Source organism: Salvelinus fontinalis, chromosome 5 (genome assembly GCF_029448725.1).
Source record: "Salvelinus fontinalis isolate EN_2023a chromosome 5, ASM2944872v1, whole genome shotgun sequence".
In the NCBI taxonomy this organism is placed as follows: domain Eukaryota; kingdom Metazoa; phylum Chordata; class Actinopteri; order Salmoniformes; family Salmonidae; genus Salvelinus; species Salvelinus fontinalis.
This window is the reverse complement of record NC_074669.1, coordinates 16967478-16988538: the sequence shown is the minus strand read 5'-3', so window position 1 is coordinate 16988538 and position 21061 is coordinate 16967478. Positions and strand designations below refer to the sequence as shown.

The 21061-nt window shown below is 43.1% G+C and overlaps 2 protein-coding genes across 5 annotated transcripts in view; both read left to right on the top strand.

Annotated features, from left to right (window-relative positions):
* Positions 1-859: 859 nt before the first annotated feature.
* The window catches only part of LOC129855220 (fibulin-1-like), a 59176-nt gene continuing 38974 nt past the window's right edge, over positions 860-21061 (top strand). The window contains exons 1-16 of one of the 4 annotated variants that reach the window (XM_055922635.1): positions 860-1668; positions 5490-5608; positions 6061-6208; positions 6453-6585; positions 6782-6898; positions 7060-7174; positions 7586-7732; positions 7891-8005; positions 8317-8717; positions 9755-9904; positions 10394-10493; positions 10822-10876; positions 10988-11123; positions 11401-11759; positions 12071-12209; positions 12369-13690. In XM_055922635.1, coding sequence (XP_055778610.1) covers positions 1572-1668; positions 5490-5608; positions 6061-6208; positions 6453-6585; positions 6782-6898; positions 7060-7174; positions 7586-7732; positions 7891-8005; positions 8317-8717; positions 9755-9904; positions 10394-10493; positions 10822-10876; positions 10988-11123; positions 11401-11759; positions 12071-12209; positions 12369-13106 — 3069 coding nt within the window. In that variant the 5' untranslated portion in view covers positions 860-1571 and the 3' untranslated portion in view covers positions 13107-13690. Of the gene's footprint in view, positions 1669-2067; positions 5141-5489; positions 5609-6060; positions 6209-6452; positions 6586-6781; positions 6899-7059; positions 7175-7585; positions 7733-7890; positions 8006-8316; positions 8718-9754; positions 9905-10393; positions 10494-10821; positions 10877-10987; positions 11124-11400; positions 11760-12070; positions 12210-12368; positions 13691-21061 lie in introns of those variants that run through there. The other 3 variants (XM_055922634.1, XM_055922633.1, XM_055922636.1) reach the window with 3 other exon arrangements.
* On the top strand, positions 13685-15777 carry LOC129855221 (transcription intermediary factor 1-alpha-like). The gene is made up of 2 exons (XM_055922637.1): positions 13685-14391; positions 14621-15777. Exons 1-2 carry the CDS (start codon positions 14239-14241, stop codon positions 14891-14893), a joined length of 426 nt encoding a protein of 141 aa, XP_055778612.1. The 5' UTR covers positions 13685-14238; the 3' UTR covers positions 14894-15777.

Sequence of the window (21061 nt, the reverse complement as noted above, 5' to 3'; positions counted from 1 at the left end):
GGCCTAGTTAAAGTTTTGACTTAAATCGGCTTGAAAGTCTATGGCAATACATGAAAATGGCTGTCTATCAATGATCAACAATCAACTTGACAGAGCTTGAAGAATTGTTTAAAGAATAATGGCCAAATATTGCAGGTGTGCAATCCAGGTGTGCAAAGCTTTTAGAGACTTACCCAAAAAGACTCACAGCTGTAATCGCCACCAAATGTGCTTCTACAAAGTATTGACTAAGGAGTGTGAATACTTATGCAAATTAGATATATTTTTTAAACATGTTCTCACTTTGTCATTATGGGGTATTGTTTGTAGATAGGTGAGACAAAAAAATACATTTTGAATTCAGGCTGTAACACAACAAAATGTGGAATAAGTCAAGGGGTATGAATACTTTCTGAAGACACTCTAGCTAACCTCACAAGCCAATTGCAGACTTCAATTACAAAACTGAAGCAAATCATACAATCTGGCCAGGTTGATATCAATATTTGAATTTGTTAACAGCGCACAGTGCGTCATGCAATAATTGTAAAAGATTGAATCAGATGTACAGTGTCGGAAGGCCTTAAAGCGTAGGCGGAAATCCCAGGGGGGACGGGGGACACACGACCCCCCCATCCTGGGGAAAATATGATTTGTCCCCCCAATATATCACTGTAAACATAACTATGTAATTTCAATAATATTAATAATACGCAATGAAAGCACTTGTACTGATTATAGACACTTAATAGCGCGTTTTTAAATTTCACAAGATTGCGACCCCCCCTCCCTTTGCCTCACAATGGTTTGATCCACTGCCAGTTCTTTAGCTGGCAAGGTAATAGAGGGCTCGTATCTACTGTCCGAAAGGCACTCAATGTACGTAACTGATGTGAGGTAATCCAGTCAATCGCGCCTTAGCAATGTATATATTTTTTTCATGTTGCAGGGTTCACACACTAGCTGAATTTGCAGAGCTAGCGCGCAAACTAAAGCAAACATTAACTATCAAGCTAGCTAGAACCTATTCCATTTATGTGGCGTCGTCAAAGATGGAATATTTGCTATCGTCAGTTTATTCCAAGATTAGCATGCAGCTGTAGTGCTTCTAAGTCCCTGTGATAAGGTTAGCGATAAACTGAAGTCCAAACTGAACAAAACTACACTCTCTTATACCATTGTCTTAAATATATTTAATGGTCTCGTTGCAAAAGCTAAATTGTCGCTAGTGAATTTTTTATTTTTTTCACCTTTAACCAGGTAGCAAAGATTATAGCAAACACCACAGAAACGGAATTGGTGCTTGCTAGCTTTGCAAATTCAGCTATTGTTGGAAGCCTGCCAATATGAAACAAACTATGTTAAAATTTCAAAACGTTGCAGCATGTGTTGTGTAAATGTGTGTGTGCAGCTAGACCGGTCAGCCAGCCAGCCAGGTAGAAAAATGTCAGGAAAAAGTAAAAAGACGGACATCAGAGTATTTTTCAGTACACCAAAACGCAAAGTAAGAACTCTAGTAGCCTAATATCTCAAAGACCAGTTGATAAAATGTTCATAAGAAAGAAGTGAAATGCTAATGAAAATGTTTCACAATGATGTCATTAGGCAGAGCAGGCAACAGATGGCACACAGACAGCAGAGCTGGGGACAGATATGCAGGGACAGACTGGCAGAGACAGGGAGTCTCAGGTAAGTTTGTTGAGTCTTTGTTTGGCAACATTATGAAAGGTTCTCAATTTTTTTGATTTGTAAAATAGGGACATAATTGGAAAATGCCATGAATACCCCCACTCTCAATTTAAACTGGTGACTGAACCAAGATTTGTTTAAGGCAATGGTATTGCTGTTGTGATTAATTGTGTAGTTTTGGGTACCGGTAGTTAGGAGTACAGCAAACACCTTATTTCTTTTCTAGGAGACAGACTGTGAGTCAGTGAGGGTGGTGAAAGGGAAAGAGCCAAGGAGAGAGACTTGAGGACAGTGTCACAGCCACGGCAGGACCAGGTGTCACCCTTGTTGCCAGCAGCACCAGTACAGGGGACAGTGGCACAGCATTGTCCAGTTACCACAGTGATGGCACAAAACCATATCAGCCACACCCACAATTTATAGAACCGCAAACTCTTGCCAACAGAGTGTTGACGTTTCAAGAGAGATGGTTTCGCGATTTCCCCTGGCTACATTATAATCCATCAATAAAAGGAGTGTTGTGTTTTCACTGTAGCCAAGGGTTTTCAAGCCAGCCATCTTTTGGCCAAAGAGCTGATGCTGCCTTCATTAGTGCAGGATTTAGGAACTGGAGAAAAGGCATTGAAAAATTCACAGCACATCAAAATTGCCAAACCCACCGCCACTTTGTAATTGTAACAGCACACCAGCTAAATCCAATCAGTGTCCAGTTATGTCCAGCGCGTGGGGTAAACAGCAGGATGACGCAAGGCATTGCTTGATGAAAATTGTTAGTTCGGTGTGGCATGTAGTAAGACAGGGACAAGCCTTTAGAGGCCACACGGATGAAAGTGGGAATTTATACCAGATTTTGAAACTTAGGGCAGAAGAGGATGATCCCATTTTACTGAAGTGGTTAACAGAGCGTACCACAATGTACACAGGCCCAAAAGCACAGAATGAAATTCTGAACATCATGGCCAATAGTCATTCGAGGCATTGCAGCTGAGATTAGGTCTCTTCCGATTGTACAATTTTCATTAATTGTTGATGGTACTCAAGATGTCTCTGGTGCTGAACAGGAGAATGTCTGTCTGCATTATGTTGACCATGACCTTGTCCCTCACAAGGAGTTTATTGGGCTATACAGGGTGTCGGAGACAACAGGCGAGGGCATTGCGAAAGTGCCAACTGATGTGTTGTTGAGGAAACCCGCAAACATATGCTCGGTTCTTTTGTTCAGTAGTGTGTATAGCAGTGGTTCTCAACCTTTTTGGGGTACTGGAACCCCTGCATATTTTGAGGCAAGGCAGGCAAGGTTTTGAGTGGTCCTCAGGGACCTCCACCCCCTCTATATTATATGTAAACTTACTGGAAACCTTGTGGTACTGACTACATTCATTACACTTTTTTATTTCACGGACCCCTTGCAATTAGTCCATGGACCCCTGTTTGAGAACCCATGGTGTAATTGATAGTTGTTCTTTTGTTTAGTAGTTTTCAGTACACTTACAAATGATTTATTTCATGTTATTTTATTTAAAATGGCATACTTTGTGCGACATACTTGTCCATAGCTGCTGTTTGAAGAGTTGAGACACTGAAGGATATTTTGTTTGATTTATTTGGGTTTTTCATTGAAGTAGTTATTTTGCTTTTAGAACTGTACTTATTTTAAGCTTTTTGTTCTTGCAAAGATATTGTAGACTCAGGCCAGGTGCACATATTTAATGACTATATAAATGTATCAGAAAAAGTCAAATTAAAAGGTCAATTCAATACGGAGACCAACTTTGTGATGGTTCTCAATGGAGATTCTTTTAGATGTGATCACACCATGTTCATTGTATTTATGAAAACTACACCCATACAGTGTACAGTACCATTGTCACCTACTGACCTTTCTTGATATTGCTGTTTGTAAGTTCAAATACCTGCATACATACTGGACTGGTAAGGAGCACTGCTATAACTATTATTAGTAGTAGAATTATAATGATTTAAAAATTTGAACAAGTTGGGAAAACCCTTTAGTTAACTACTGTACCTATCAATTATCCAGTTGTAGGAATTGTGGTTCCTCAATATACATTTAACAACGTATGCTATGTGTTACAGCACTACTTTTGGTGTCCCCCTCAGGAATTGCTCTTGAGAAAATTTAATGTAATTGTCCCCTCCAAGGTTGATCTCAGATTTTCGCCCCTGCCTTAAAGGTAGACTCAGCTAAATGACGGTGCTGCCACAAGCAGAAACGCGGATATTGAGTTGAGCGAGATCCAAGACTTAGCTCTCACACAGTATCTGCGCATGTGCACAGGTTCCCTTCACGCACCAAAACAGCGGAGAAGTTGAGCCTCACTCTCTTAGTTATTGCGGAAATTGACCCACTATGCTGTTTACTTTCTGCATCTATGTCTTATTGCTGAATCTACCTTTAAAATAAAATTACAGTATGGAATAAACTTTTGCAGTTGAGGGTGATTCGCTCAATATTATTATATTTTCATTTAGTGTGCAATGTCCCAGAGACATCATACATGTACATAGCCTTCTCCTATGACCAATATAAAAACAAAAGACCCTCCCACATATGAACGGTCTCCATTGTCTTCCCTCAGATGGCGTCATTCTAACGCGACACGTCATCAGTGCAGACGGCCGTTGCGCTATCAGACGGGAGACAATGGTTTAGAAATTCTGTGATGGAGCTGTCCCTAAATTTAATTCAATTTATTGGAACAAGCGCGCGCTTGAAAGGAGCACACATTTCCCTCCTATCACAGTGCTTTACTGCACCTGACCCCACCCATCTCATATACCGCAGCTTGCGCGCCGAGGAGCAGTCTGGGAGAAATATACAAGCAGCATCTGGATTTGATTTAATTCATACGCGCTGTTGTGCAGTACTGTAGCCTGCAAACATTCATAGAAATTGCTTATATATTTGTTGTGTGTTTGCAAACGAGGGATTTAATTCAGTTATAGTGCTGCTGATGCTGAATATCTGAAAGCATTTGACAAAAACGATCTCATCTGCACGCGGATGTTGACCAAAGAGTGTTCCGGAGGCAACACAACACCGACGAGAACGAAGGATGTCTAGACTAGTTTAATTCTTTTGAATGGACAATTTTGGGAATACCTGCATGTTTGGATAGCTCGCTGTCAGGTGACATAGATAGACAGGGGTTCTTCTTTATTAGTTGTTTTAATAAAAGTGAAGCAGCGATGGATGAAGGTGCAGAGTCCGATGATGCTGTCATTATTGTGGAGAACGAAGCAGAGAGCATGCCAGTTCAGGAGAACACGAACGCCTGCAACGAGCGGACAGGCACCTTGAATTTTCTGGACACTTGTCCCGTGTGTCATTTAAACTTTCACAGTCGAGAACCAAAACTTCTGCCATGTCTCCACTCTTTTTGTAAGAAGTGTTTGCCGCCAGCTTCCAGGAATTTGGCCATGCCAGACACCAACAGCTCGACGAAACCACGTGAGCTGCTCATGTTTACAAACTATAGATACGCGAGACAGTGATTCCCAATGACTGTATAAGGGGAGGTGCATCCGGGTGTGTAAAATTGCAGTCTGTGCAAGATAGGACGCTATTGTGGGATTTGCACTTATCTGTGATGTATTATAAACAATTTATAAACAAAAAATCATTGCATCTACCAAGAGGAATTTAATGCACAGATTACAATTTCAGACATGTGATGAGTGGGGTTTGAGGGAGGGAGTGAGTCTTATCTCATGTTCTTGTGCATTATTTTTAGATATTTAACCATTTCAGTTGTGTGTGCAACTTCATTCAATATGTCTGCCCATCTTCACATTTACAGTGAATGTGATTCGCTGTCCGGTGTGCAGACAGGAGTGTATGGAGGTGGACGTGATGGAGAACTTCTTTGTGAGGGACTCAGTGGAGGCTTCCAGCAGCACCGTGGAGAGGACTGTCCAGGTGGGTGGAAATACTGGTCAATGTAGGTTACTGCTGGATTGTACATTCCATTTAGTATTATAGGACATAGTCTTGCTTGCCTGACTCATGGCTGCCCTGTAAGAAGAGACTATGGATATCCCAAGCTAACCTTGTTCAGCAGCCTGGATCTCTGTTATTTACCAAGCCATTTCACCAAGATGCCGGGTGTTTCTCAGCTTAGTAGCCCATGAGCATTATACAGATGTAGAGCTGAAGCTTGGCATTATCTCCAACGTTTACTTTCTAACCGATATTCTCTCTCCTGAGGCATAATAAGTTCAAGTTCACATTCAACTTAACTTTCGTGGAAAGTAATACGACTGACTGGTCCCTCTACCTGTCTGTCAGTAGCTATGTATGTGTCTGACTGGTCTGTATACCTGTCTCTCTGTTGATGTTTTGTCTGACTGGACTCTCTTCCCTGTCCGTAGCTGTGTATGAGTTGTGAGGACAACACAGAGACTACAGGTTTCTGTGTGGACTGTGTGGAGTTCATGTGTGCCACCTGCGTGGAGGCCCACCAGAGGGTCAAGTTCACCAAAGACCACACCATCAGACAGAAGGGGGATGTATCTCAAGGTGCAGTACAGCTTCCAGTCTGACTGAGGCAGCCATGATTGTCAAGGAAAAACTTACAGTACAACAAGCAGAAGCTCTATTTACATTATATTCTTGTTGATTCAGTGAAAATAATGTTCACATCCTCCTACACAGTGCAGAAAGCCTGAGAGAAAATGCATACCTGTACTGTAGCTGACAGATTGGAATTGGTTACAGTAAGATTAACTTCTGGCTTTTAAATGCTTTCCTATTGGTTTTACAGAGTCTGTGGGTGTTTCCACTCATAGGCCAGTGTTCTGTGAAGTCCACAAGCAGGAGCCCCTGAAGCTGTTCTGTGAAACCTGTGATCTACCAACCTGTCGAGACTGTCAGCTACTCAAGCACAAGGACCACAAGTACTGAATACTAATGTGCCACTACTATTTCAAAAATATATATCTAAAAGCACATTTTATTTGAGTGAAATCTGCTATTTAAATACATTTATATATTAAATAATTAATTGACGATAGTGACTAAAGCTGTACTATATTTGAGTGGATTTTAATTATATTGTAAAAATTAAATAACTAACTATGATATGTTACTTAGTTACCAGTTTCTGGAGGATGCCTATAAGAATCACAAACATTACATGGAGGATATGAATCGTCAACTGCAGGAAAAAAAGAAGATAATTGAAGATGTGTCAAACTCCATAAACAATGGGTAAACAATGCATCTTCTTTAGCACCTGAGAATCTCTATGCTTGCTGTATATATACACAATGTATAATGAAATGTGAACACTGTCCTTCCATCGTGCATCCAAATACATTTTCTGTAGTAAGATGAATTTGTTCATGTCTATTGTCTTTCATGTTTCTCAGACTCCTTCAAGTTGATGAGAACCGCATATCAGTTCACAATGAAATCAAGAAGTCGATCTGTAGTCTGATACTAGAGATCAACAGAAAGGGAAAGATTCTTGTCAATCAGCTTGAGGTACAGTATGATCACAATCACATCTCTAACATTAGGATGATTCTGTATATTCTCACGTTTCCATAGCTATTCCGACTAGTATTTGTCAGGTTTCTTTGTATTCATTATGAGTGCAGAGAGCAGGAGGAAATGGCAAGGCCTACAAATGTTTTGATTGTCATGTGCCCTAAAGTCATGACAGGAGCTTACCCTGAAGGCAGTGTTAAAATGCCACAGATTCTGGGAAAAGGCTATATGGATACTCCTGACCTGCAAAACAATATTTAATTCCAGAATTGGTTCAAATTAGGTTAGGGTTTGGTTAAAGTAGGGGCCAGTTTTAGATTTTGGTTAGTCGTTTTAGAGGTCAGGAGTGTCCTTATAGCCTCTCTCCAGATTCTGACTTCTCCATCTATTTCCTATCCCCTGAAGGGCCTGACAAAGGATCATGAGAGCGGTCTGAAGAAGCAGAAGGAGGATATTGGCTATCTGTCCAGACACCTGGATCACGTGATCAACTTCACAAAATGGGCGACAGCTAGGAACGGCGGCACAGCTCTCCTGTACTGCAAACGTTTGGTAAGACCTCCCTCAGCCTCAGTCCATTGACTCCCAGGCATCCCCTATCCCTAAAGCCATACAGGAGCCCATGGTGTAAAGCATAGATGAAATGCAGAACATATGCCTTGTGTTTTCCCAGTTTCTCCAAATTATTAATAACATCCCTTCTGCTGTAGATTCTGTTTCAGATCGGAAACCTCCTGCGGGCTAAATGCAATACCTCGTTTGTACCGCAGAGCACTGTGCGTTTCCAGTGTCGGTCAGGCTTCTGGGCTTCAAATGTCGATCTGGGTAAGAGAGAAAGCACAATGAGAGTGGCTACACTGAAATCTTACAATTCTATTTAATTTAAACATTTAAATGGTAGTGTTTTATGTTGGGGGAGAAAATGATCTGTTGGACAAGGAGTAGTAGTAGTTATTCTTGTAGGGGTTTTAAATTAGCAGTTGCAGTGTGTAATAATTGAGGTAGTAGTATTGTAATAATCTTAGTTATACTGGATGTGTTTGGTATGGTGCAGTTTGTTCTTGAAATAAGATATGTACCAGGTCAGTGTATTACCTCTTCCGTTATGCTGAAGCCGTCTCTTCCTGTTCCCTCAGGCTCATTAGTGGTGGAGAATGTCCCAGGCCCCCAGCTGGGCGGCTTCCAGGGCATCCCTCATCAACTCCACCATCCTGGGCAGGGCCCCTCAGGCTCCCCCAACAGCCTGCCCCCAGGCCTCTCACAGCCCCGCCTGGCCCCCCACAACCACAACACCCTGGCTCAGCTCCAGATGCAGGTGGAGAAACTAGCCCAACAGCCTCACTGGCAGCCCCAGACCCCACCCTGGGCCTGGTACCAGAGCATGCGGCTCCAGAGACCCCCTCCAGGGCCCCTCCAGGGTGGCTCTCCCTCCCAGAGTCACCCCCCCATGCCACAGCAGGGCCGGAGGTTCATTGCCCCCCCTGCAATCCATCTCAGTCCCACCAGCACCCTGCCAAGTCCTGGATATCCTCCCCAGGTGGGAAAGAGTGTGCACGCTCGTGCGTGCGGGTGTGTGTGTGTCAGTTTGATTGACAGGGATTCTTAACAGGCGCAGACAGTGGATGACGTCTTCCCAAATGGAGCAGACAGCCTTCACATCCTGGGCAATTTATGTCTTGACTTGTCAAGATCAGTTTGAGTCATAAGGTACCATATAAATAAAAAACATGTATATAAAAAAAAATGGCTAAATCTCAGTGCAGCTGCTCACGTGTGACACAGAACAGGCCCAAAGCCTCCAGAGATGATGATAGATATGTCTGGTCTACAGTGTTTAGTCTGAGGTTGAGGCTGTTTTATATGAGCTCTAAAATACAGGCAGATCAAGAGGACAATCTACTGGCCTGTAGATTTCAGACCAGAGTTGCGTCATGGCTGATGTGAACAAGCTGTTGAGGTGGAGCCTGGAAGCACTGTTCTTTTTAACAGCCACGTTATAGATCATTAATACGCTAGGCCTTGTGTTTAGTTTGACTTTATAATGTGTCATCGCTGTTTTCAATTATAGACAGTGTCAGGAGGGAATGGTTGGTCAGGGCAATGTCTAGTTTCATTATTTCATGAGTACATTTCTGACAAAACAGTGTATAACATCTTTAGTTATATAACCCCTTATCATATTGTCTGTAGAACTCAAAATTCCAGTTTCTAGGGATTTTTCCCCCAAAGTAAAAACTGTTCACCATTGACTGTTGCACCTGCATGCTTGGATCTAGACCAAACAAAGAAGGCTGTTTCAAAACAAAGTGCTTAAGTAAAGCATTCTGGAACATTTACAAGTGGCTTGTTTGTGTTCTGTCTTCTGTTTTGCTCTGTGTTGTGAAAGCCAGGGGCTTCTATCCTAGACATAACCAATCACAGGCTACCTTCCCAGACATAACCAATTACAGACTGAAGATACACCATTTAATCTGTCTGTCACCACCATTGACTCATAAGAATAGATATGACATTGATTGTTGATGGCATAGCTCTGTCTGACTCTGTCTCCAACTGTCTGTCTCTCACTCACAGGCTGTCCAATCACTGAGAGGCCTGGTGAGCAGCCCCAGCAGCTATGCACTCAAACACATGGACGTATTCAACCCAATGCCTCACTTCTCCCACAATGCACCACTGCCTAGCAACGGCAGCCTCAGTTCTCCTCACTTGCGACAGCACCAGGTACATACAGCTGCGCTCAAATATACTGGCACCCGGGCACTTCACAATGGAGTGTAATGGAGCAGAATGTTCTGTTTTCTCTATTCAAAACGGAGTTGAATGGCTGTTTTTACCCTGTAGGCACCTGCCACTTACCACAGGTGATATACATTCCACAGTAAATGTATACCAACCTATTCATTTGAATTCTGAATAATTTAGTCCAGGCAATTTAAAAAAAACTTTGAATTGAAAAATCTAAATGTCAGTTTAGATACTTTTTGGGGGGGGGGACCTGTGCAGGGGAAAATCAAAAATATGCATGTGAAGAACACTAAACATTTTCTACATTTCAACTTATTTGAGAAGAAATAGTGAATCGTGCAAGGACCCTTTTGGCCAACTTTATCACACCTGTAGCTCTATTTCACATCCACATATCACTCTGTAGCATTATGTTGTTAAGAATCAGATTGTTAGCAGCTTAATTGATGTTGTGAAACCTTTTAGATGGAGTCTGCATATCACAACAAGCACCCTGGAGGCCCTGTCCAGATAATAAGACCCAACTTCCCTCAGACCCTACCAGCTTCCCTCCCATACAGAACTGGTATGTATTGGTGTTGTGTACTACCCTACTAATACTACACAACAAAATATAAGAACAAATACAATGCTTCTTGGAAATATGACCAGGGATGGAACTTCAGGATTTTGGACACTGTCCAGCCAGGCTAGTAGACGTCAATGTTTACTAGCCCGGGTTCAAAATCTGTTCTATGGCATATTTGAAAATACAAAACTTTCACTAGTCAGCAGGCTAGTTTGGCACATTTTCTACTAGCCCGGTCTGAAAAGTACTAGCCACGGTCAAGCAGGCTAGATTAATTTCCATCCCCGTATAATATGTATAAGGAATAAAATGTATCTTCCTTTAGCACAAGGACACCATCATGCAGGACTAACTGCTATATCCTGTGAAGAGAAACCAGGGTAAGATAATGATTTCACATTCTTCGTGAATTCTATACAGGCATGATGCTTTGATAGAGCAATATAACGTTTTGTTTTTTTCTCACCTTCCTTCTGATTGGCTGATTGAAGGACTGTTTCTTGGAAACCTCTGGAGACGCAGCAGAAGGCGTATGGAGCTGGGGGATCAGCTGCCAAGAGGAGACGAAGGTCATCGCCTGGACCCATCATCATCATCAAAGACGAGCCAGAGGACGACATCAGCTGTGTAAGAGGACGGATAGACTGGAAATAGAAAAATGTTAATAACTGATCATTACAATGTTATGATAATGATTACATGTACATCGTATTGCATGTCACTTGAAATGGTATGGGTGATTTATTTGTCTTTGAGCCACAGTATTTATAGATGGTAACAGCACAGAAATGATATACTGTGATGTCGTAATAGTGTTCAATACCAGGACTGCTGTTGGGTGGTCCCTGAGAGGTCACTGTTCTGTTTTTGAGTGTTCTGTTAAGTGTGTTTGTGTGTGTTTAAGGTACAGGGTAACCTGAGGGCCAACCTCCCAGACAGTAGCACGGGGGTCCAGGCCCAAACCTGTCGGCAAGATGGAGGGGAACAACAAGCCCAGATTTCTCGTCAGAGCACAGAGGAAAAGGCCCAGACCCCACCACAGCCTCCAGGGCCTTCAGGGGACCTGAGTCAAGCCCCACAGCAGAGCCACTCTCTGGGGGCAGAGCAGCAGCTAGGCAGTCAGGGCCCAGCTCCAGAAGAGGATCCTAATGAGGATTGGTGTGCTGTGTGTCAGAATGGAGGAGAGCTGCTGCTGTGTTGTGACAAGTGTCCCAAAGTCTTCCACCTCTCCTGCCACATCCCCACCCTCTTCAGATTACCCAGGTACTATAGGCCCTAGGAGAGAGGTGGACAGTCTTACCCTTGGTGGGCCTGAGTGGGTGCAGGCTTTTCCTCCATCCATGCAGTAACACACATGATTGTAAATACTATGATATTTAGAATCAGGTGTGTTTCTGCTTGGTTGGAGCAAAAGCCTGCACTCACATCAGCCCTCACTGGGTGATATTGCCTACTGTATCTAATGCACTGCCCTAAAATGGGATTCAATTAAATGGATCGGTTATTTGAAATTGGTGCTATAATGTTGTTATTAAACTAAAGTTTCTATTGGCCCGCTGTTGTTTTTCTTTCAGTGGGGAGTGGTTCTGCTCATTCTGCCGTGACCTGTCAGTGCCTGAGGTGGTGTATGACTGTGACATCAGCAGATTAGAGCCCAGAACAGTGAAGGAGGAACCAGACTCTGAGGGAGGATTCTGCCCTGTGGACAAACGGGTCAGTATTGTACTGTACTGTACTTGAAAGAGACAATAATTTCTCAGGCCTACCTGTGGTGTTTATTTCTGTAGAAGGTGTTACTTTTATCTTATTGAAATACATCAGCTCTGGGGTTGATATAATGTAAAGGTGTCTTGTATTTCTCTCTCTCTGCAGAAATGTGAGAGACTGTTGCTGAAGATGTACTGCAGTGAGCTCAGTGCTGACTTCCAGGAGGCTAGATCCCCCTTGGTGAGTGGAGAGACGAATGCCCAATCCCAGGCTAGATCCTCCTTGGTGAGTGGAGAGACGAATGCCAAATCCCAGGCTAGATCCTCCTTGGTGAGTGGAGAGACGAATGCCCAATTCCAGGCTAGATCCTCCTTGGTGAGTGGAGAGACGAATGCCCAATCCCAGGCTAGATCCTCCTTGGTGAGTGGAGAGACGAATGCCCAATCCCAGGCTAGGTCCTCCTTGGTGAGTGGAGAGACGAATGCCCAATCCCAGGCTAGATCCTCCTTGGTGAGTGGAGAGACAAATGCCCAATCCCAGGCTAGATCCTCCTTGGTGAGTGGAGAGACGAATGCCCAATCCCAGGCTAGATCCTCCTTGGTGAGTGGAGAGACGAATGCCCAATCCCAGGCTAGATCCTCCTTGGTGAGTGGAGAGACAAATGCCCAATCCCAGGCTCGATCCTACTTGGTGAGTGGAGAGACAAATGCCCAATCCCAGGCTCGATCCTCCTTGGTGAGTGGAGAGACAAATGCCCAATCCCAGGCTAGATCCTCCTTGGTGAGTAGAGAGACAAATGCCCAATCCCAGGCTGGATCCTCCTTGGTGAGTGAAGAGATTAATGCTCAATCGCAAAAATTAACTCCTTACCTTTACGTCCATGTGGTGATAAAAATAATTTAATAGGTACAGGTGAGAATCTTAATTTGATCACACTTTTGTTGCTAATAATTTCCCTGCACCGCATGAAATGCAGATGAGCTTTGATTTACATAAATTCACTGAAATCCCACACTTACATATGGTTATATTTACAGTATTGCACTTTTCATGTACTCTACTTTTGGCCAGCTAATTACTTAACCACCGATCAAGCAACATTATGGACTAAACTTTTTAAATCGTGTTGCTGCAGGATTATTTTGCTGCGACAATATAGGTCAAATTAAGATCCAACATAAAAACAATATGGTATTGGTATTGTAATATCTCCACCTTGCTCTTTGGCCGCTTATACCGATAAAAGTCTCTCAGTGCATAGGCCAGGAGGTAGGTCCTCGGGTTGATTTGTGATTGGACAAGAGGGACAGCCACAGCAGCACACTGACAACACAGGCTTTGGCCCCACCTTGACTAATCACACACAGGGAATCACACAAAAAACATCCTAGTTTTAAGTCACATACTGAACAGTGTTTCACCTAGGATTTTTTTCAGCAGCCGTGGCAAAGGTAGCTGGGTGGGACATGCCCCCCCCCCCCCCCCCCCCCCCCCCCGGGAATGTTTGTACGAAAACTGTGAGAAGCTCGTTTCTGGTGACTTTTTAAAAAGGCATTCTACACCAAAATGATTCATGTTGACACCATCTGAAATAGAATTTCCCCTTTTTGAAAGCATTATAACCTGTAGCCCAACTAATGCAGCATAGTGGCTTTAAGTAAATCGGCTGAGTCACAGTGTTTCCCATCTGCATTTACCTCATTGAAAACCCCAAAGACATTGAATGCCTCAAATGCTACAAATATATGTTGTCACTGTGATCTTAAAAGCGTATCTGGGTAGAAATATAACATTTTTTTGTAATCATATTTTTGTCGAGCTGCTAAATTAATATAGGAGAAACTTGACATAGGCTTACCGTTACTGTACCAAATGATGTCTATGGATCAATATAGAGAGGTTATGAGGGGTCTGTTTTTGGGTTGAAATGTCTCCTTGGTTTATCATCCACTGGATAGCCATGATGAGGGACATTGAGAGAAACACTTTTTGTTGTTTTGTATATTGTGATAGCCTCTGTCTTTTGCTGTAGATAATGCCAGAGAACCAGGAGACCCCAAAGACGCCGATGGTTCTGTCCATTGTGAAGAGAAAGCTGGAATCCAGGCAGAGCCCCTGCTACCAGACACCTTCTGAGGTTGTATCAGACATCCGACTCATCTTCAGGAACTGTGCAGCATTCAATGAGGTAGACTAGACAGCGCTAACGTTTTCCAGAAGAGTCCTTTTATTTTAGTTTACACAGATGTGTTAATTAAGCTCTTAATGTGTGTGGATGTACTGTTTTTACAATGTTTCTGTCATTTATATGTTACTTTTAGTGGATGCTCTTATGCAGAATTAGTTACAGTCAGTGCATTCAACTAAGGTAGGTAAAACAGCCATATACATCTGTTGTCTCTTTCCTCCCATGCCAGGCTGACACTGAGGTTGCCACTGCAGGCAGAAACCTGGAGAGGTTCTTTGAGGAGCAGCTGAAGTTCCTCTACCCTGAACGGATTTTTCCAAAGGTCAAGTCTGAGGTCATCAGTTCTGTGACCCCTCCCGTCTCTCCTCCCCCTCCCACAACGCCTGATGAGGAGAGCTCCCAGCATGCAAAGCATCAGCGCAGGTGCTCTGAGACCCAGGAGTTGTGTACTCCTACTCCTGCTCAGCTAAGCTCACCAAAGGGAGAGGAAGAGGCCGTATAAGCGTGCACATCGTCATCTCATCAACTTTTATCAGTCAATAACACTGCCAGTACTAGCCTATACTAGTAATTAATCTTATTCTCTGAGAAAGTCTGACTTTCTTAATGTGCCAAAATACTCCATGTTCTGTGATCGAATCATTTTGCACAAAAGAACAGTGAAGCAGGGTACAAAAACCCTTTCCTCCTCCTACTATACCTGCTTAAGACTGGTTAAGACTTAAGACCCTGAGTATCAAAATATGAAAACAGAAGGTGTTTGATTATCCAGCAGCCTGTGTGGATACGGTTCTTGTAAAAGGGTTTGGGATCCTTCTGGGGAATACGAACTGTTAAAAGGTTAATCCAGGTTAGTAAAGTGAAAACACGTCAAACGTATCAAATCAGCCTGATAAAACAAGATTATTTCAGTTGTTATTGCAAGACTGTATGAAGTGTAGGTTTCATTAACATGTCAGCTGTGCGAGGTCTAGTTGCTCAGGCCTACGGTAGCCTTGACTCTAGTTTACAGTGTGATGGCTGGTAGCATGACACGAGGCCTACTTTATTAATCGCAACAGTAGAACTTCATCTTTGTTCCCTCATTGTTTTGTCATTGAGCCATTCAATGTGTCATGTATTTATATTTTACATTGTTGTAGTGATTTTTATGCAGTGTATGTAAATATTTACGATGATCATTAACTTAAACCAGGCAAGTAAATATTCAACAAAATGTGTGTTGTTTCTCATGCAGTCCCAAATAACCTGTCGTATGCCATGTTTTCTCATGACTTCATACCATCGCTACTTATGAAAACCAAAATATTTTATTCATAAAAAAATACTTCTTGCATGCAAGTTTACTTGCAGCTGTTTACAGGGTAAAATAAACAATGTCCAATATCTTGCTTTATGATTGTTATTGCTGTTTGGGGTCTGTGTGGTATTCATTCAGCATTTACAGTAAGACATGTTTTATGGGGTGAGGAAATGTAATCTATTGGTGATATGTCTATCACAGTCGGAATAGTTTAATAATGGCATAATAGCTAATCCTCTTTAAGTTTACTGTAGTAATTAATCATGAGATGGGGCCCCAAAAGGCAGGTCCAGATGACCTACAGTACATGTTAGTGGCCTGACGCTGGGTGACATGGAGAGTGTAAGATAAGTCTGGTTGTGGTTCAAAAGGACTTCAGTGCCCTCTAGAAGATTAGCACCATTTAAAAGTGACCTCGGCCACTCTAATTTCCTCTACCTAAGAGAGTTTGTCCTGAGCTGCTGTTTCTCATTAAAGGGTGAAAAGGAGAGGGGAGGGGAAAGTGGTGTGTGTGTGTGTGTGACCTCTGGTCCCTTGGCCCTCCCACCCCTACCGGAGGGCAGCTCCCGCTCAGCCCAGTCAAAGCTCCCAATGGTGGAACAAGCTTCCCCATAATGTCAGGACAGCGGAGTCCCTGCTCATCTTATGAAAACGTATGAAACCCTACCTGTTTGAATAGTATCTCAAATAAATCCCACTGATCTGGGTTTGAGTCTGGTCCTCATCACAAGGCATCCTCTTGGGCCTTTCATGGCCATATCTTTCCAGTGGTCCTGTGATCCTACCCCCACCACCCCACACATATTAACCCAGAAAGGAGATATACCAGCAGTATAAGTGTTACCTTCTGGTTGATATCTAAAGAGGAATTGAGTTTGTGCTCTACTTTCCTGAGTGATGTGAATGCAGTCTGCGGAAACGTGATACTCTTATTGTGTAAGAGTGCATCATAAACTTGCCTCTATATTTTGCCACTGCTGTCTAAGATACTTGTTTAGAACTAATTGTTTTACAAGATGACAGTACTGGTGTACCCCCCCCCCCCCCCCCCCCGCCCCCCAGAAAAGTTACCAGGATGCACTTAGTTGACACATCCAACTCTCCTCATTTCAGCAAGGGTACAGAGCATTTCGATAGTAACTAGCCTTAGCAGCACAGGGAGGCACATCCAGTAGAGTGCTAGTATTAGCCATGCATGGCCACTCTGAGATGTTCCTAGAGGGGCTGTGTGGTGTGGTGTGATGTGTGTGAGGGGGAGGGACACACACATGGCTCTGATTAGATGATTGTTTACTCTTGGCTCTCTCACCATGCATACCCAACGCCAGATGACTGATTGAATTTGCAGAAAGACTTAGTTTGGTATAAAAGGTTTATAATGCCATCTATCAATTATTTACCTCCTTGCAAATTTTGGCACATGGCAGAGGGTGTGTGTGTGTGTATGTTCGCGCGCACGCACGCGCGTGTGAGTAGCTTTCAAAGTGATTGTGCCCTCTAACAGTTTGAAAAACCTAATGAGTGGTTAATGAAGTGCCCATGGGCATGATGTGGAAAATGAAATAATTAGTCATTCAGAAAATGTGTGAACACACTTCTAAAAAGCCTCTGCCGCAATTACATGTTATGATTTTTAGCATGTAAACTAATCAACTAATCATTTAACGCATTTTCCCCCTTATAAGCTAATTGTCAATCCATGCATTGAGGTAACCACTTTTACGCAACACCTGGCTGTTATAGAACAGTAGGCTAACACTGGCAGTTCAGATCGAGAGCAAATGGTCCATATACGGTATCTCTTCCACTTGGTGAAAAAGAAACCCCACGTCTGTGACAGTCTGAGAGGATGAAATAACATATGCTTCAATGAAATCAATCATTTTCCTGAGGAGCAATTTTGTCAACCTCTTGCAAAATATGGAATATGCATTAGATCAAAAAACATACAAAAAAATAAAACTACAAATTAAACTAAATATTTTATGTATTGCAGTCTAGAAATGGTCACAAGATATTTTTAGATAACCACAGAATCACTACGAAGTGGAGTCCAGGTCTTCTGAAGTAATCAGTATGATCATTCTGCCACAGACAGATGTCTGAATGAAAGTAAACGAGGTTGGAGGACAGTGTCAATCAATGTCGCCATTACGTGTCGTATTATTCAGTCAGAAGAAGAAAATTATATTTAGGGCTACTTTAAATCTGTCAGTAGGCCTAGCCAGTAGGAAGTCATTAAAACGACTTGAATTAAATGTAATTGTGTCATATAAGAACCTGGTAGTTAATAAGAGGAAGTGTAATAATGTAATGTCTAAATCAATACACTCAATTTAGGGTTTCTGAACTTCTGATATAAAAAAGTTTTACTCGTCACTTGCGATGGCCCCCGCCCGCCCCTCTGAGCGAGATAATTAGACGCTCGTTCCGAGACAGTCACGCTGCGATTCATTCAGCCACATCACCCACACGCATACTCCTGCCCAGCGTGAGCTCACAGTCTGTCTACCTTTCGCTTGAAAATCTGCGTGTCCATGAGAAACTGTGCTGTTGTTTCACACCTAAGGCAGAATATTACAGATCTGACTGTTGTACACTTTCTTTAGTTTACCAAGAATCTCTCCTCCTTTCAATGGGTCCCGGTATAGTTATACTTTTCTCTCTGTTCGGAGTTCTCAACGGACAAGGTAAGTTACCTTTCTGCTTCAGGATAGTAGCCTACTGTGTCAAGATGTAATTCTAACCATGAGAATCAATCCATGCCCATGCGTGATGTACCGCATACTGTATAAACTCAAAGGAGGCTGATGAGGGGAAAACGGCTCATAATAATGGCTGGAATGGAGTATATTGGATGGAATGGAATGTTTTTGATACCATTCCATCCACTCCATTCCAGCCATTATTATAAACTGTCCTCCCCTCAGCAGCCTCCACTGGTATAGACATACAGTAGACAAAATACTCCTGTAAATACACATAGGCATGGTAGATATTTCAAGCTTACCACTTTACTGCAGTATCACTGTGTGGGCAGAGATGAGGTCGGGTACCACTAGAGATAACCAACGGTTCCATTAAGTTTTACATGTCATTTTATGAACACTTTGTCAGTTATATTACAGTACAAAAATGTAGCCTACTGTGTCACATGCTGTCCGGTGTGTGTCATTTGATTTTGATTTGATTTGTGAGTGTGTGTGCCATGTGTGTTTGTGTGTATCTTGCCAGTAAAACATCTGCCCATGATTACTAGCTTAAAGGATGGTTTCAACATTCTCAACTGTCCTAAGGTGATTTGGCAGTGATGAAATGCATTGTGAGTAGTTTTTAATATGGACTAATTACGTTGGTAGAGATTGGTCAGACTACTGCCAGGACTGATATTTGTAACCAGTGAGCGGTCATTATGCTATTTACATTTTACATCCCTCTTATCCAGAGGGACTTAGAGGAGCAATTAGGGTTAAGTGCCTTGCTCAAGGGCACATTGACCGATTTTGCTGGCTCAGGGACTCAAACCAGCAACTTTCCGGTTACTGGCACAACGCTCTTAACCGCTAGACTACCTGCCAATTACAATATTACAGAAGGAAATTATTGCCCAAGATCTAACAGTAACAAGGCTTTAAAGTCTAGAATACGCAGTACAGAGATGTGCTCAAGAGGATTGATGCTCAGCCAGCCAGACGCAGGCCAGGTTTCTCCTTACACTATGACGGTGTGTCAAATGAGTCTGGAGGCACTTAAGCAGTACCCCAGTGAGCATTTGCTGGTCTGGGGGGAGGAGCTCTGATTTAGACCTTTAAGGGCCCCTACATGGGTCACAGAAGCTTGGGACAACCCATATACCCTAGATTAGGGTCCACTGGACACACATGGGGCCAATTCCACTCATGGGGCCACTTTCACAGCCTGCCGGGCTCCTGACAGTGGTGTGCCTGGGAAAGAAGTTGACATCACCCCATCTCCATTGAATCCAATGTCATTGGGCATGTTGTACAGGGGGTATACCCTCCCCCAACACCTATCAGCACCCCTAGCTCCTCTTCTCAGCTTCCATGCTCCACGGGAGAGAGTCATGGTATGGGGTCAGAGTGGACTGACTGAAGATCTGAAGATGGCCCCATACGACCAGGTTATGGAACATCCATGTACATGAATCACTCATTCAGACATGTTTGTATCAGCTCAACCATCATAGACTCAACCATCAGCCAAATACATATTAGGTTGAGTGAAATGTGTGTGACAGGTTCTCAGCACTTATAAGGTCATTTGTGTAACTACGATGCCATTAGGTAAACTGACTAAAGTGTGTTAGTTAAAGGATGTGGCCCATGGAAGTGGACTGTTCTGCTGCAATGTCTGGCTCTGTCTGATGGGCCATTGTTGTGGGCTGAGGGACTGGGGCTCCACTGAGCTCATTAAGCAGCATTTACATGAGGAGTCTAGACGTGCGCTCTCTCTCTCTGCCCAGACCCAGACAGGAGGCATGACAGCCCTCACCACCAGCACCACATTCCAAGATGGAAATCAGCCTTTTATGCAGACAGACAATGCATCATACGAACAGGCAAGCGGGTAGACTGCTAGATCTCCTCTGCAACCGCTGGGTTTACCTCGTTTCATACAATAATAGAGGGTAGATTTAAGACGCTCTGCTCATTCAATTAGTTGGGAAAGGGGGCAGGCTGCGGACTGTGGTGGCTATGGAATGGTCCTGTCATGCACTGTGGGTTAGGATTAGTTATCAGTATAGAGTGGAGGGAGAATACACCAGAACTGCAGGACGCGAGAGTCATGTGACAATCAGATGAAACTGAGATTCTATGACATTCTCATGCTATGCCTCTTCTGAGCTGGGAAGGAAACCTCATGGAGCTTTGTGTGAGCTGGTGAGATGCATTATGGGGGTTTGTCTGCTCTTTCTAAAGACATAGTGAGGGTTCCAGCTTCCAGGGTATTTTGGCAAGGAGACGTCAGTTAATGCCAGTGGTAATGGTCAAGAAAAAGAAAAAAGGCCAGACAGGCCAAAACTGGCCTGTGGGGCAGCCGAGCAGGGAGAATTGTTCACCACAGGAGGTTTTGACCATTCCTACTATTCCCCGCTCTTCCAGCTAATGTATTTTCTTCACTTTTATATGCGTAACTAAGTTCTCTCTCCATGCAACACTTTTGTCACTCTCCAAGAGCATCCTGGTGTTGGTTTCAGCCCTCAGATGAAAGCTGAGATCGACTTTATCACTGTTGAAAAGAGTGGCACTCCTCTAGTCAGAGGCCCATGTGAAGTATTTTACTAAAAGCTTTCCTACCGGACAAGAACTGTTTGAATCAACGTTGATTTCACGAAATTTCAACCCC